The 17,115-nt window shown below is 44.7% G+C and overlaps 1 protein-coding gene across 1 annotated transcript in view; it reads right to left on the bottom strand.

Moving 5' to 3' along the window:
• Positions 1-279: 279 nt before the first annotated feature.
• LOC137378246 (lysosomal protective protein-like) overlaps positions 280-17,115 on the bottom strand; it is a 122,473-nt gene continuing 105,637 nt past the window's right edge. Inside the window, exons 17-20 of the mRNA XM_068048472.1 lie at positions 12,567-12,642; positions 8,078-8,167; positions 4,926-5,027; positions 280-3,492 (exon numbers count right to left, since the gene is read on the bottom strand). Coding sequence (XP_067904573.1) covers positions 3,409-3,492; positions 4,926-5,027; positions 8,078-8,167; positions 12,567-12,642 — 352 coding nt within the window. The 3' untranslated portion in view covers positions 280-3,408. The remainder of the gene's footprint in view (positions 3,493-4,925; positions 5,028-8,077; positions 8,168-12,566; positions 12,643-17,115) is intronic.

The following is a 17,115-nucleotide window of genomic DNA, read 5'->3' as shown; positions in this document are numbered from 1 at the left end:
CCCGGACACTAGGGATAACTCCCGTGCTCTTCTTCAAAATAGGCGTCATGAGGCCTTTTATGACCACTGAGTGTGCAGATGGAACCTCGGTTTAATGTCTCATTCTCAACGCTTCCAAAAGTGCAGCACTCCCTTAGCATTGCATTAGGGTATCTGCTGAGACTTTTGTGCTCAAGTCTCTGAAGTGGGACTTAAACCTGCAACTTTTTGAGTCAAAGGTGAAGGTACTACCAACTGTGGCACGGCTGACTGATCAAGTGTAGTTAATAAGAAACCAGCTGAAGTGCTCAAAAGAACGTTTTATTAAAGGATTTCTTCAGACTTTCAGTAATTTTGTTAAAACACTAGCATATTCCAAAACATAGCAGATCACATATACGATAGGTAGAATTTTTCCATAGAGAAGGTACAAAGCTACATCATATTACCCTGCAGGGAATATCTGGAGACAGCAGATTGCCCCCTAGGTTGCATTACTATAGCCTGAGCCCTGTTCTCAGTGCCTAATTCATAACTGGAAAAGGCCAACATATTGAACAAATCTGTCCTCTTTCTCCACCCCATCAACTCAAATCCACCATCCCTCAAGTGAGACATGTATTCAAATCTCTCTCTAATCTTACACTGTCTGCATTGAAGGCCCTTCCTGCTCACCTATTCCACAACTCAACTACCCTTTGGATAGCTTCTGAATATTTAGCCTGTGCATTCCTGGTATTTGGTGGTTCTTAGTGCATAATTGGCATAACTATAAAAGTTAAGAGCCAGATCACCAGTATTTACAGCAGAGAGGTATCTAAGTCTGAGAAGTGCAAATTTCAAGGAAAGTCTTTAGTCAAAGCTGTGCCCACTTCTCCTTTCCATCAGCATCTTTAATCAGCCGAGCTGGCAGGCATGCGTGCAGCCTTGGGATCTTGCCCGTGGAGGAGCTGATGCACAGTGAAAGTCCTCCTCCTCTCCCCTGTAAATGGAAGAGTAGATTCCTCATGCACCTGAGCTCTGAGCTTTTCCATCCTCATTTCTTATAAATCAGTTTAAAAAAAGGCAACCAGACCGAGAAAAAAAAATCAAATCACCAGACATGAAGATCCTACATGGAGTCAGAACGACACAGGAGATGACCATTCGGCCCATCAAGTCCATGGTGACCTTCTGTAGAGCAATTCAGCCAGTCCCTCTATCCCCATAATCCTGAAAGTTTATTTCCCTCACGTGCCCATCGAATTTCCTTTTGAAATAATCGATCGTCTCTGCTTACACCATCACCCTCGTGGGCAGAATGTTCCAGGTCATTACCACTCGCTGCATAAAAAAGTTCCTCCTCATATCCTCCTGCATTTTATGTCCCCTAGTCCTTGTACTAATAGAAACAGCTTTTCTTTGTATATCTTATCTAATCCCGTCATAATCTTATACACCTCTATCAAATCTCCCCTCAATCTCCTTTGCTCCAAGGAAAACAACCCCAGCTTTTCCAACCAAACCTTGGAGCTAAAATCCCCCATCCCTGGAATCATTCCAGTACATCCCCTCTGCACCCTCACATCTTTCCTATAGCGTGGTAACCAGAACCAGACGCAATACTCTAGTTGTTGCCTACCCAGAGGTTTATAAAGGTTACATATTACAACACAAAAAGCCATTCAAGCCAGTGCTGGCTCTTTGAAACAACACTTAGTCCCACTCCCCCACTCTTTCACCAAAGCCCTACATTTATTTTGCTTTAAGTATATATCCCACTCTCTCTTGAAAATTACTATTGAATCTGCTTCCACTACCCTTTCAGGAAATGCATTCCAGATCATAACTCACTGTGCATTAGAATTAAAACAAAATGGCTGGTCGAAGCCAATTTCCATAGGAACCTCCTTTACAGTAAAAGAGAGCAGGTGTAAAAGTAATGGCCTGGAATTTGAGGGTTTCTGATGGCGGACTGTCAGCATTCACCGTCATTAGCTGTCTAAAACTGACCTCAACTTCAGGATTTAGTACGTGGGGAAATCCTGAGGTTGCAATCCATCATTCATTGCTCCCCCACAGGCTGCACTGTGGATCAACACCCCACCCCCCCCAGAGCCAGCCAGCAATCAGCGAAATCGATTGAATTGGTGAGAACGTCCCCTTTTCCACTCTCATATCACTTAGAAACCCCATCAAAAGTTAAGCCTTGTTCAGTGAGGTGTAACTGGGGTTTTAAATGGTGATCTGAGTAATAACTACCATTGAACAACCTATCTGGCCCTGAGCAAATCATTTTATATTTGTGGAATGTTGTTAAATTACTAATTAGATTTTAATATTTCAGCTTCTACCTTCACCCCATTTTGTACATCCCAATCTTTATTTCATTCTCTAAAATTTATAAAAAGCGATTTATTAGTGCTAATTTCCAGGTTAGTGTGTGCCTGAGAAAATTCTTTAATGCGACTAGCTGCTTGCACAGTTGAGGGCATCACTGCAGTTCAACACTGGGAATCCCCATTAAAGAACGGCTACAATCAATTCCACATCGGGAAAGTTAAAGATCTCGCCACAGAGATTGCCGGATCTGCAAAGTCTGGACCAATGCCAGATCAGCGCAGTAATGCTGGAGCTCAGATGCTGCACTACAGAAGTTTTCCCATGGGCCTTATTGCCCCAGATTTACAAGAGAAATTGAGCCACAGCAAACATATTGTGTGGCGCAGCAGCAGCAAAGATCAGAAACAGTAAAGCACAAAATTTAAAGTTGCACAAACCCCCATTAAGCTCGCCATTTGCAAGTTTCAGTTTCCTATACTGGGTCAACACTTGTTGCTAGAAATTTTCTGAATCAATCATTTCAACATAGAGGAGACTGCAGTTCATTTGAATTTCTAGTATTACTCATACTAACAGTTCTAAACAGGCTAGGGATCATTATATTTCTCTGTTAAAAGCAAAACCCATTTAGGTTTCCAAGCTGGGTATCCAGACCCAGGAGTTTATCAGGTTTCAGAATTTGGCTATTTCTTGATTTACTAGATTATTTCTATGGATGTATGCCAACAGAAGCACTGTTCCCCTTTGGGTAGCTGACCACAGGAAATGCCATTAAATTCAGGGAGGTCAGGACCCAGGATTGTACCCATGATTGCAGGGAGAGGTGTCCGAGGAATGTGCCAATAATTGAAAGGCACTCCCTGGGAGTGTTTAATATTTACAGATGGGACCCTTATACAGAAAAGACTTGGTCTCGAGCGTGTTGGGAGGCAATAACCCTCTTGGATTGGAATTGATGTTCCATGAAGTGGTCACATCAACTCTCAATCTTTCCACATATTGCCTCAGAACACACTTCAAACTCTTATCCTCTATTTAAGATGCACACTTGTCCAGCAATGTGACCTCAATCTTTAGACTTCCTGGTGCAATTCTTGCCAGGCAGTCTCAATATGGCTCCTTGCGTAGGAAACGGCTGAAGAACGTAAATGCAGCTTTTGGTTTGTCTGTTGGCACCATGTGACCTGCTCCCTGAAAATCAAAGATTTGAAATGAAATGACTGTTGTAAATATAATGTATAATTTATTGGCATCGACTTTCTTTCACTTCTAAACTTTCTCATTTGGTGCCTTCAAGTGACCGTCTTGCATGCAGGAACTTAGCTATTGGGAGGCCCATTTTATAGAGTGCTTTAACATTGTAAAACATTCCACGACACTTCACAGGAACGTTATCAGACAAAAATTGATAGTGTCAAAGAGGTAGGTTTTAAAGGAGGAGAAGGGGGTAGAGAAGGGGGTAGGGAAGTGGTGAGGCTTAGGGAGGGAATTCTACAGCTTAGGGCCTAGGTGGCGTGGGGGATGGCCAAAGGGCCGGAATTGGAGGAACACCAAGCTAAGGGTTGTAGGGCTGGAGGAGGTTCCATTGAGAGGAAGGGATGTGGCCGCGCAGGGATCTGAACACAAGGACGAGAATTTTAACATCACAACATTGCCGGACTGGGTCCAATGTTAATTAGCGATAACAGGGGTGGTGGGTGAACAGGGATTGGTCCGCATTAGGCTGTGGGAAGCAGAGTTTTGGATATGCTGACGTTTACAATTTCCTGAAGCTAATTTAGATTCTTTTCCCCAAGCCAGGGCCATCTGTCGCTCACTTGTTGCCTTGGGCAAGATCAGCTAACATGACACAGACTGCGATGGAGCCTGGGTCCGTGTATCTGTGCTCAACATTGGTCCAGTGCCTTTACCCACTGGCTGCGCAGGGGAGCTGTTCACCTTCACTGTTTAAATACTGGACAGCTTCTAATTCACGCTAAAACAAATGCAAAACACTGAAAATAATGGAAATCTGAAATTGAAACAGAAAATGCTGAAAAAACTCAGATCAGGCAGGCATCTGTAGAGAGGGAAGCGTTAATGTTTCAGGTCGATGACCTTTCATCAGAACTGAAAAATAGTTAGCGAAGTAGCAGTTTATAAGTAGAGGCACAGAAAGGGCAAGAGGGAAGATCTGTGATAAGGTGGAAGGCAAGAGAGATTAAAGACAAAAGGGATGATACAAGATAAAAAACAAAGTTGGTGATGGGACAAGAAAAGTAACAGAAGATGGGTCTACGGCTGTAAATGGCATTACCATTAATCATTACTAACAACCTCTGCTTCCATTTTCTGGGACAGCAGTAATGAGCAGAAATCGTTGAACTCAATATTAAGTCCTGAAGACTGCAAAATGCTTAACTAAAAGATGAGGTGCCATTCTTCGAGCTTCTGTCTCATCTTTCCTCCGCCTTTTCCCTGGCTCTGGACTTGCTTATAAACTGTGAAATCTCTATCTTCTTCCAGTTCTGATGAAAGGACATGGACCTGAAACATTAACTTTCTCCACAGATGCTGACAGAACTGCTGAGAATTTACAGCATTTCCTGCTTTTATTTATAATTCACACTATCATGTGGCCATACCTTTATTGTCAGGAAAGCAAGGTTGTCGAACTCCTTAACAAATCCGCCCACCTGTTCACCATCCCCGTCATCATACAGCCAGGTCCGACGGTTCACTGTCACCTGTGGGGAAAACAGAGCAGGCGCGCACAGATGAGACCGAGCTTCCGACATAAAACGTCCCAAAAGGCAGCAAACCAACCCTCCGCTACTCCGCTCTCCTCAGCGATGCAGGTCTGACAACACCTTGTAAAGGTCATACCTCCCTGAGAAACCTCTGTCTACTGCAGAGTTGTCTTAGAATAAAGTTGTGTTGCACTGATTCTAGAGAGATTCCAAAACCCACAGCTCCTTCCCTCCCTCAGCTTTCTCCTTCTCATAGAGTCATACAGTTATACAGCACAGAAACAGGCCTTTTGGCCCATCGTGTCTGTGCCGGCCATCAAGCACCTAACTATTCTAATCCCATTTTCCAGCACTTGGCCCATAGCCTTGTATGCTATGACGTTTCAAGTGCTCATCTAAATACTTCTTAAATGTTGTGAGGATTCCTGCCTCTACCACCTCTTCAGGCAGTGCTTTCCAGATTCCAACCACCCTCTGTGAAAAAACGTTTCCTCAAATCCCCTCTAAACCTCCTGCCCCTTACCATAAATCTATGCCCCCTGGTTATTGACCCCTCCGTTAAGGGAAAAAGTTTCTTCCTATCTAACCTATCAATGCCCCTCATAATTTTGTATACCTCAATCATATCTCCCCTCAGCTTTCTCTGCTCTAAGGAAAACAACCCTAGCCCTTTCAGTCTCTTTTCATAGCTGAAATGCTCCAGCCCAGGCAACACCCTGGTGAATCTCCTCTACACCCTCTCCAGGGCAATCTCATCCTTCCTATTAGAGGCCTGCTACCCGACCGTGCAAACAAAAGACTTTTGAAGCCCAAGGCTAGCGTCACCTGACTAGCGCTATTTGCATCATGTCCTTGGTGGAACCATGCAACGCTTGCCTTGGCCCATCAGTTGCTCTATTTAAAAAAATGAGCAATTTGATTTACAAGGCATGACCTCTCATCGCCCGAATTAACTTCCTTGTATTCCAATGGAGTGATCTCTAAATATTCATCACATAAAACTGCCAAATCCAAGGCGTGGATAGTAATGAACTCGAGTTGGACAGATCTTGCTCATAAGCAGAGCAACATTATCAGTGAATCCATTTCAGGATCCAACATAGCAGCACAACTTCTATTGTATCTAAAATTTAAACCAGTGGCTTCAAAGCTAGCCCAGCATACCAACTCCTAACTCTGGGAACATATCAAAATTAGAGCTCAGTGTATATTTGTGACTGTTTACTGGTTCCCCAGTTATGGGATTTTGAGGCAGCACAAATTCATTGCTGTTTCCTCTCCCTCTTATCCAGCAAGAGAATAGTATCAAGAATCTGGGTTATCCCCAGTTCCATATAGCATGTAACAGAGCCCTGGCCAAGTAGACCTACTGCCACAATAATATAAAAGCAAAATACTGGGGGTGCTGGAAATCTGAAATAAAAACAAGAAATGCTGGAAATACTCAGCAGGTCTGGCAGCATCTGTGGAGAGAGAAGCAGAGTTAACGTTTCGGGTCAGTGACCCTTCTTCGGAACTACTGCCACAATAGTTTCATTTCTCTTCCTGTACCTGGAATGATTGAAATCAGAGCCTCATCCAGCACAGGTGGCAGCCATTTGGCCCATCGTGCTTGTGCTAACTCTTTCCGAGCTATCCAATTAGTCTAAACTCCACCATATTTCTTTTTCAAGTATATATCCAAACCCAATAGATGCACAGAGTGTTAGCCGTGGCTCAGTGGGTAGCACTCTGGCCTCAAAATGTCAAAGCTGTGGCTTCTAGGCTCAATCCAGACACTTGAGAAAAAAATATATCTAGGCCGGCACTCCAGTACAGTACTGAAGGAGTTGCTTTCTTTTGGATGTGACGTTAAAGTGAGGTCCCTGTCTGCTCTTTCAGGTGGATGTAGAAAGGTCCCAGGCGTATGGCCAATATTTATTCCTCAACCATCATCACTAAAACTTTCTCTGGTTATTATCCCATTGCTGTTTATGGGACATTGTTGTGTGCAAATTAGCTGCTGCATTTCCTACATTACAGCAGTGACTGCATTTCAAAAGTATTTCACTAGCTGTAAATCACTTTGGGACTTCCTGAGGTCAAAAAGGTGCTATATAAATCTAAGTTCTTCCTTTCTATCACCTTGTACGGCAATACAAAGCAGCATTCTGAAGAGTGACTTTTGATTAAGAGATGATACAATCATAGAATGGTTACAGCACAGAAGGAAGACATTCACCTGTCAAGTCTGTGCCAGCTCTCTGCAAGAGTAACTCACCTAGTTCCATTCCCTTGCCCTTTCCCTATAGCCTTGCAGATTCTCTCTCCTCAGGAGCTTATCCCATTCCATTTTGAAAGCCACGATTGTATCTAGCTCCACCACGCTGTCAGGCTGTGCATTTCAGATCCTAATCACTTGCTGCATTAAAAAAAGGTTTTTCCTCATGTCACCATTGGATCTTTTGCCAATCACCATAAATTGGTGTCCTCTGGTTCTTGACCCTTCTGCCAGTGGGAACAGCTTCTCTCTATCTACTCTGTCTAGACCCCTCATGATTTTGAACACTTCTATCAAATCTCCTCTCAACCGGTTTTCTTTTCTCTAAGGAGGACAGCTCCAGCTTCTCTAATCTATCCACATAACTGAAGTCTCTCATCCCTGGAACCATTCTCAAATCTTTTCTGCACTCTCTCTAAAGCCTTCACATCCTTCATAAAATGCAGTGCCCAGAATGAAACACAATACTCCGGATGAGACTGAAACTGTGTTTTATACAGCAGCTTGATGTGTTTACATTTAAACTACCCGTGGTTTGCATTGGTTATGTCTGTTAAATCACGTACAAGGAAAATTCCACACATACACAAAATGGCTGTGTATTACCTCAGACTTTGCATATTCCCCAGACATTCTATACACCCAGTTGTGTGTGAAGTGTTACTCTCAACCAAATGTAGATGCACACAATTAGCAGTCTGCTACTTCCACACAGCTCGAAGCCACTCAAACTTGACACAGCAAACAAGCCACATCCGAACCAAGAGCGATAGGAAAAAAAGCTCACCTTCTGTTGAAGAGACTCCACAAACCACTCGTCTCCCATGAAGTTACAGGCCATGTCCACGTCTCCATTATACACCAGGATCTGATATTGCTGTTGCCAGAAATGCAGCCAAATTGATGCAGAAAAAAACAGTCAGATTTGAAAGAGATTGGCAAGTAAAGTATCAGCATGTTAGCTGTCAGTCTATAATGCAACAGTCACACTAGAGACTCGAGCACATAATCCTGACACTCCAATGCAGTACTGAGGGAGTACTGCATTGTCAGAGGTGCCGTAATTCAGATGAGACATTAAACCAAAGCTCTGTCCACCTCTCGGGTGTAAGAACACTTCAAAACTACTTTGTTGGCTGCAAAGCACTTTGGGACATCCTGAGATTATGAAAGGCGCTATATAAATGCACTTTTTTTCCTTTTTGGAATAGGCACCACAATGCAGAAGGTAAGCCACTGGCTTTCAAACCTGTACGCGCGGACACAGGATCCCTGCAAATACTGACATTCCCAGGAGGCCCACTCCAAACTTCCAAATGACAGCATCAGCTACTCAAAAGATAGATAGTGCCATCACAACGCAATGTTTATATCGATATACAACAAGAGGAACAACATGATCTTCAGCCAAAAATAATGAAAGCTGGTTACCTTTCAGCTTAAAATGCGGGTATGGGTGTTGAGTAAACTTAGCAGGGTCCTTCCACAATTCACCCAATGTTTTAAAACTGTACTTTGGTCGACAATTAAACTGCAACCTTCTACAGGGAATTAATCTGAATTTTTAAATCAAAAATTCACAAGTCTTCTGTTACCATAGTGAGACCTGCGGAATGGATATTAAAACCAAGACGGATGAATGTGGAGAGAATTTAAGGCACTGGTTAAAAGGAGTAAACTTGGTCGAAATTCCTCTCAATCAACGTGACCAAAAACAGGTTAACTGAACATTCCTCTCGCTGCTATTGCACAGTCCTTGCTATTCACAAAGATGCTACCAGATTTGACCACATATCAGTCACTGCACACAAAGGCCAGAATTTTACGCCACCCAGCGGGTTGGATGGTGGCGTGGGGGCGGCGTAGAATTGAGCAGCAGGCTCTGGGAGGCCTAGCCGCCCCGCTTCCGCCTCCTGACAAGTTTACGGCATCGGGCGGGGGGTGGGAAATGGCCCGCCTGCCCGAGGCCAATCAAGGACCTTAAGTGGCCACTTAAGAGCCCTCGCCTGCTTCCACGGGTATTTTACCCATGGCAAGTGGGTGTGCTGGGGACGTGAAAGGCACCCCAGCGATAAACTGCCGGCCTTTCCGCGTCTCGGTCGGGGGGGGCATGGCAGTCAGGCACAGGGTGCCCGATTGAGGGCCGCCCCCGCCTCCCAACCCACCCCCCGGGACCCAAGACACCCCCCTCTGCCCCGAATGACCACTCCAGCCTCACCAGGGAAGGACTGACCCCCCTGGTGAGACATGCCCAACTTACCTTCCCTCCTGGATCCATGACGTCAGCTGGGCTGCAATCCTAGGAGTGGCCACCGCTGCTGGGACTAAGAGCTGCCAGCCCGCTGACTGGCCAGCAGCTCACTGAGGCGGGACCTCTTCCCTCAAGCGGGTGCAAGTCCCGCCTCGGGACAATTAGAGCCTGGGGACCCGTAAAATACGGGACAGATCCCCGTGCTAGGTGAAAGCGGGTTCTCCACCGACTTTCACATCGGAGTCCGGCTCCCGTCCATCCACTGTAAAATTCCGGCCAAAGTCATTAACTGTACTTGAAACGCTTTGGGATGTTTGAGAGGTGTGATCAGGAGGCTGCAGAAAATGCATATCTTTCATTCTTTATGAGCATGTCAAAAAAAAAATGCAAGCCCAATACTGGGTAATTAGGGTCCAAATATAGACAACTGAACTAAAACAACTTGTATTTATATAGCACCTTTCACATCCTCAGGAAATGCAAATGTGTTTCACAATTGGTGGATCATTTTTAAAGTGCAGTCACTGTTATTGTGTAGGAAAATTGCAGGTATTGGAAAGCACTGAGGTAACTTTGCCTGTGCAAATTGGCTGCCCATTTCACATCTCTCCCAATCTTTTTTTCCCATTACAGTCAATAGAATTAAAATATTTAATTCGGGCTTCTGATTTACACTGTAACCCAAAGTTACCATTGCCCCCACTATGTCTAAAATTAAACAACAGACCTATGCAGAAACTTCTACAATTCACCTTCAGGTAAACAGGAGAGAATTGTAGTCTCAGTTTCAAACCTTCACATAAAGCATGAAATGGGAAAAGACCATTAAGTGTAGTCCTCCAACACATCATGAACAATCACACCATCATGGTCTCGTACAAACTTGTTGCAAAATTCTTAAGACAATTTGTAATCGTGTAAAACTTACAAAATTCCAAAGCAATGAGCTTCCCCTACATTTTCTGGTATTGCACATTACAATGTACTTTTTTTTAAAAACAAAGGTAATTGCCTGAACATAACGTTCACCTGTAACTTTCAATCTCATTTCTAATCAATCACCCAACTTATTCTCAAAAGGAGCTCAGTGAATTAAGATGAATTGACTCTGGAGGTCCATTCCCCATATCAGAGTTGAAATACAAATCAGTACCCATGATCATTAAATTATTCATAGGATGCTGAAAATAAATATCTTACATAGTTTGGGATATCGGAATACAGAATAAAATTTCAAAATTTGCCAATGATACTAAACTTCAAGGTGTGGCAGACAGTGAGGATGATATCAACTGCAATGGGACATAGACAGGCTAGCAGAATGGGCAGACAAGTGGCAGATGGAATTTATACAGAGAAATATGAGGTGATGCATTTTGGCAGAAGGGATTGGGAGAGGCAATATAGACTTAATGGTGCAGTTCTAAAGAGTATAGAGGGACCTGGAGGTTCATGTGCATAGATCTTTGAAGGTGGCAGGACATATTGAGAGAAACATAGAAACAAGAAGCAGGAGTAGGCCATTAGGAAGGATGTGAGGGTCCCTGAGAGGGTGCAGAGGAGATTTACCAGAATGGTTCCAGGGATGAGGGGTTTTAGCTGCAAGTTTAGGTTGGAGAAATTGGGTTGTTCTCCTTGGAGCAAAGGAGATTGAGGGGAGATTTGATAGTAGTGTACAAGATTATGACAGGCTTAGATAGGGTAGACAAAGAGAAGCTGTTCCCATTAGCTGATGGTGCAAAGACTAGGGGACACAGATTTAAGGTTTTGGGAAATAGATACAGGGAAGATGTCAGGAAGAACTTTTTTAAAAAAATGCAGCGGGTGATAGTGACCTGGAAATCACTGCCTACGTGGATGGTGAAAGCGAAGATGAATGATTTCCAAAGGAAACTGGATGAACACTTGAGGGAAATAAACTTAGAGATAAAGCCAGGGAACGGGACTGATTGGTTTGCTCTCCAGAGAGCCGTCATGGACTTGATGGGCTAAATGTCCTTCTGTGTCGTAATCACTAAGGGTCAGAGCCTGACGTGCAGTGCAGCAATGTTAGCTTCATGGCCCATTCCAGAAGCTAGATGCTTCTCCAGGGAGAGGCACAGTTGTCCCCAGACCACTAATGCATGTTTCCCAACTCTAAGTTCAATCCAGCATTGATAGGTTCCAAAGATCTGGTTGGACGTTCACCCTCTTGAGCAGAGGTTACGCGAGTAAGAGTAAATATTTTGCAGCTCCTCATATTTCTCAAATGCAGCAGAGCTTCTTTGGCAGCAGAGAAAGTAAATACATCACCTGGTGTGGTATCAGACAGAAGATTATCCCAGGCTCAGCTCCTGGTCAGAAGCCAGCTGAGTCAGTGGTAGAGGTGTTAAAAGACCCCTTGAAACTACTGGAGGTGGAGCAAGGAGATCTCCTAGTTCCTGCTGTCCTCATTAAAAACAGATTAGCTGTATGCAAACCAGCTGGCTCATTTCCCTACATTACAACAGTGACTATGCTCCAAGAGCAACCCTAACTGTGAAATGCTTTAGGATGTCCTGATGATATGAAGGACACTATATAAATAAAAAAGTTCTTTCATTTCCTTTCGTTACAACTGACTAGATGTCAAGGTGGGTTGCGGGGGCTGGGGGGGTGGCGGGGGAGGGAAAAGAGACCGGGGGTGGCAAATCAGCTCTTGATCATAATCCATGCCTCCCACTGTCTGCTCCCTCCCGCTCCACCACCAGAAAGTGTACATGTTTGAGTAAGGGCAGCACTTGGCTCGGCTGAAAATGTCCTTCGCAGTTGATAGCCCACCGACACTAATTACCTTGGCTTACACGAAGACTGACCTCACAGGGTGGATACCAGAGAGCTTCTGGTGCTCATGGAACTGCATTCTGGGCTCACAGCACAGAGACAATAAACAATGCAATCAAGCTTCACCTCCCCGCAATCCAAAATCAGTGCTACATGATTGAAAGGTGCACAATTTCTAGAAGTTAGAGGCTAACTTGGAATAAAACAGCAATGTTTCAATTACCCTGGCAGCCAGCAGTTTCAGGTATTGATCCTTCATATCATTGTAGAGGGGCTGATAAAACAGATTTACTATCGCACTAAACAGGAGCAAAAAACAAAGAAAGCGGTTAAAAATAATCCCGTGGTCTTATTTTCTAAGGTCATTTTGCAAATATTATGGTACCTGGTACCATCCTGTAAATATAGACTCCCTGGAAAACCTTTCTTCCCATCGCAGTTCCAGAAAGACAGCAGGCAATCCATGAAAAACAGTACATTTTTAATTAATGTGCAGCAATAGAAGTAATAGAGGCAATCTGAACCTAACCCACCTGTCTGGAAACTGACAGGATCAGGTGTAACAATTGTTTTACACCTCGCCTGATATTGCTTGACATTGAAGTCAGTGGAGACTAAGATTGGGTTGGAAGTAAAACTGGGATTTATTCCCCTCCACAATCCCATGGGATCCCTGTCCGGTGGGTTAGGTTACTATTACCTCAATGTGCCAATCAATCAACAGGGAAAGAATTCTCAAGGCACTGTGCTCGTCTTACGTGGTATCCCAAGCTTCAGATGGAGAGAGTTCGGATAACATCACAGACTCTCTCAAAACACCTAAAGCCTCTAGACCCCAGTTAAGAAACAAAACCTACACAGCGAAGTTTAGTTCTGTTTTCCTACAAGACTAAATCAACACCACTGAATGCCCCTTCATGAATCAAGAGGGTAAGAATAATGGTAAGATTAAGTGAATAGGCAAAACTGTGGCAACCAGATTTCAATAAAAGCAAAATAGTGCAGATGCTGGAAATCTGAAATAAAAACAAAGTGCTGGAAATAAATCAGCAGATTTGGCAGCATGTGTGGAGAGAAACTGAGTTAATGTTTCAGGTTTGTGACCTTTCATCAGATCTGGCAAAGGTTAGAAATGTAATAGGTTTTGAGCAAGTGAAAAAGGGGAGAACAAAAGGGAAGGCCTATGATAGGGCAGAGGACCGGAGAGATTAAATGACAAAGATGTCACAGAACAAAGGCAAAAGGGAGTGCTAACAGTTCTATTAAAAGACAAAGCATTTGTCTAGAGAGAGTGTTAATGGCAGAATAATGAACAGCTCCGTCCAAAAGCAAAAACCTGTAAAACAAGTTTAAGACAGGCCCATGGTTGAAAAATAAAATAAGATAAAATAAAACAAAAAAAGGCAGTCATGCTCTGAAATTATTGAAATCAATGTTGAGTCCAGAAGGCTGTAGAGTGCCTAATGGGAAGATGAGGTGCTGTTCAAGCTTGCGTTGAGGTTCACTGGAACACTGCAGCAGGCCAAAGACAGAAATGTTGGCACGGGACCAGGGTGATAAATTAAAATGGCAAGCAACCCGAGGCTCGGGATCATGCTTACAGTGTTCAGCAAAGTGGTCACCCAATTGGCATTTGGTCCCCCAATGTAGAGGGACGGCCGCATTGTAAGCAGCGAATACTGTATACTAAATTGAAAGTACAAGTAAATTGCTGCCTCATCTGGAAGGAGTGTTTGGGGCCTTGCATAGTGAGGGGGGGGGGGGTATGAGGGGGGTAAAAGGGCAGGTATTACAGCACCTGTGATGGCATGAGAAGGTGCTGTGGGAAGGGGATGAGGTGTCGGGGGTGATAGAGGAGTGGACCAGGGTGTCGCGGAAGAAACAATCCCTTCGGAATGCTGACAGGGGAGGGGAAGATGTGTTTGGTGGTGGCTTCACGCTGGAGGTGACGGAAATGACTGAGGACGAGGGGAACCCTGTCGTGGTTCTGGGAGGGAGGGGAAGGGGTGAGGCAGAAGTGCAGGAAATGGGCCGGACACGGTTGAGGGCCCTGTCAACCACAGTGGGGGGGGATCCTCGGTTGAAGAAAAAGGAAGACATATCAGAAGTGCTGTTGTGGAAGGTTGAATCATCAGAACAGATACGTCAGAGACGGAGAAACTGGGAGAATGGAATGGAGTCCTTACAGGAGGCAGGGTGTGAAGAAGTGTAGTCGAGGTAGTTCTGGGAGTCGTGGGCTTATAATGAATATTAGTAGACAACCTATCCCCAGAGATGGAGACAAAGAAGTCGAGAAAGGGAAGGGAAATGTTGGAGATGGACCATGTAAAGGTGAGAGAAGGGTGGAAATTGGAAGCAAAGTTGATTACGTTTGTCAGTTTGGGGCGGGAGCAGGAAGCGGGATCGATACAGTCATCAATGTACTGGAAAGAGAGTTAGGGGAGGGGACATGAGTAGGACTGGAATGAGGAATGTTCGACATACCCCACAAAATACAGGCATAATTGGGACCCATACAGTATTCGCAGCTTACAATGCGGCCGTCCCTCTACATTGGGGGACCAAATGCCAATTGGGTGGCCACTTTGCTGAACACTGTAAGCATGATCCCGAGCCTCGGGTTGCTTGCCATTTTAATTTATCACCCTGGTCCCGTGCCAACATTTCTGTCTTTGGCCTGCTGCAGTGTTCCAGTGAACCTCAACGCAAGCTTGAACAGCACCTCATCTTCCCATTAGGCACTCTACAGCCTTCTGGACTCAACATTGATTTCAATAATTTCAGAGCATGACTGCCATAGCAACACCTTTTATTTGAAGGAAGTGAGTGGAATTGAAGGAGAAGTTGTTCAATGTGAGAACAAGTTCAGCCAGGCGGAGGAGGGTGGCGGTGGATGGGGACCGGTTGGGCCTCTGCTCAAGGAAGAAGCAGAGAGCCCTCAGACTGTCCTGATGGGGAATGGAGGTGCAGAGAGATTGGACGTCCATAATAAACTGGAGGCAGTAGGGCGTCAGAAGAGTCACAGATGTAGATGGGAAGAGACTGGACCAGGGGAGAAAAATAAAATCAAGATAGGAAGAAATAAGGTCAGTGGGGTAGGAACAGGCTGAAACAATGGGTCTACCAAAACAATCCTGTGTGTGGATTTTGGGAAGGAGGTAAAAGCGGGCTGTCTGGGGTTGCGGGACAATGAGGTGGGTAACTGTAGAGGGAAGATCTCCAGAGGAGATGAGGTCAGTAACAGTCCTGGAGGCAGCGGCTTAATGTTCTGCGGTGGGGTCATGGTCCAGGGGGAGATAGGAAGGAGTGCCCAACCACTTTCCTGCACTTCTGCCCTCACCCCTCCCTCCCAGAACCACGACAGGATTCCCCTTGTCCTCTTTCCAACCCACCGGCCTTCAATTCCAAAGGATCATCCTCTGCCATTTCTGCCACCTCCAACCTGATGCCACCACCAAACACATCTTCCCCCTCCCCTGTCAGCATTCTGAAGGGATCGTTCCCTCCGTGACATCCCAGTCCACTCCTCCATCACCCCTGACATCTCGTCCCCTTCTCATGGCACCTTCCCACGCAAACACAGGTGGTGTAATACCTGCCCTTTTACCTCCTCGCGCCTCACGATCCAAGGCCCCAAACACCCCTTCCAGGTGAAGCAGCGATTTATTGCACTTCCTTTAAATTTAGTATACAGCATTTGCTGCTCACAATGTGGTCGCCTCTGCATTGGGGAGACCAACCACAGATTGGGTGACTGTTTTGCAGAACACCTCCGCTCAGTCCGCAAGCATGACCCCAAGCTTCCGGTTGCTTGCCATTTTAATTCATCACCCTGCTCCCACGCCAACATTTCTGTCCTTGGCCTGCCGCAGTGTCCCAGTGAATCTCAACGCAAGCTCGAGGAACAGCACCTCATCTTCTGATTAGGCACTCTCCAACCTTCTGGACTCATTGAGTTCAACAATTTCAGAGCATGACTGCCTTATTTTATCTTACTTCATTTTTTAAGCATGGGCCTGTCTTAAACTGGTTATTTAGACATTTGCTTTTGGACAGAGCTGGTGATTATTCTGCCATTAACACTCTCTCTGGACTAATGCTGTGTCTTTTAATAGAACTATTAGCACTCCCTTTGTCTTTCCGATGAAGGGTCACTGACCCGAAACGTTAACTCTGCTTCTCTTTTCACAGATGCTGCCAGACCTGCTGAGTGGTTCCAGCATTTCTTGTTTTTATTACTCCCTTTGTCTTTGTTCCTTGACATCTGTGTCATTTAATCTCTCCTGCCCTCTGCCCTATCATAGACCTTTCCTTTTGTTCTTCTTCCACCCACCCCTTCACTTTGCCAATTCTGATGAAAGGCCACAGATCTGAAACGTTAACTCAGTTTCTCTCTCCACAGATGCAAATAGATTTCAATGTAGGCAAATGTGAAGTGATCCACTTTGGATCTAAAAAGGATAGAACAGGATACTTTGGAAATGAAGAAAAGCTAGAAACTGTGCAGGTCCAGGCACACAGATCATTAAAAAAACCAGGAACAAGTACAAAAATAATCAAAAAGGCTAATGGAGTGCTGGTCTTTAGTTTAGTTTAGAGATACAGCACTGAAACAGGCCTTTCGGCCCACAGAGTCTGTGCCGACTATGAACCACCCATTTATACTAATCCTACACTAATACCATATTCCTACCATATCCCCACTTGTCCCTATATTCCCCTACCACCTACCTATACTAGGGGCAATTTATAATGGCCAATTTACCTATCAA

Source organism: Heterodontus francisci, chromosome 16 (assembly GCF_036365525.1).
Source record: "Heterodontus francisci isolate sHetFra1 chromosome 16, sHetFra1.hap1, whole genome shotgun sequence".
In the NCBI taxonomy this organism is placed as follows: domain Eukaryota; kingdom Metazoa; phylum Chordata; class Chondrichthyes; order Heterodontiformes; family Heterodontidae; genus Heterodontus; species Heterodontus francisci.
Note: the sequence above shows the minus strand (reverse complement) of the source record. Positions and strands in the feature narration are given on the sequence as shown.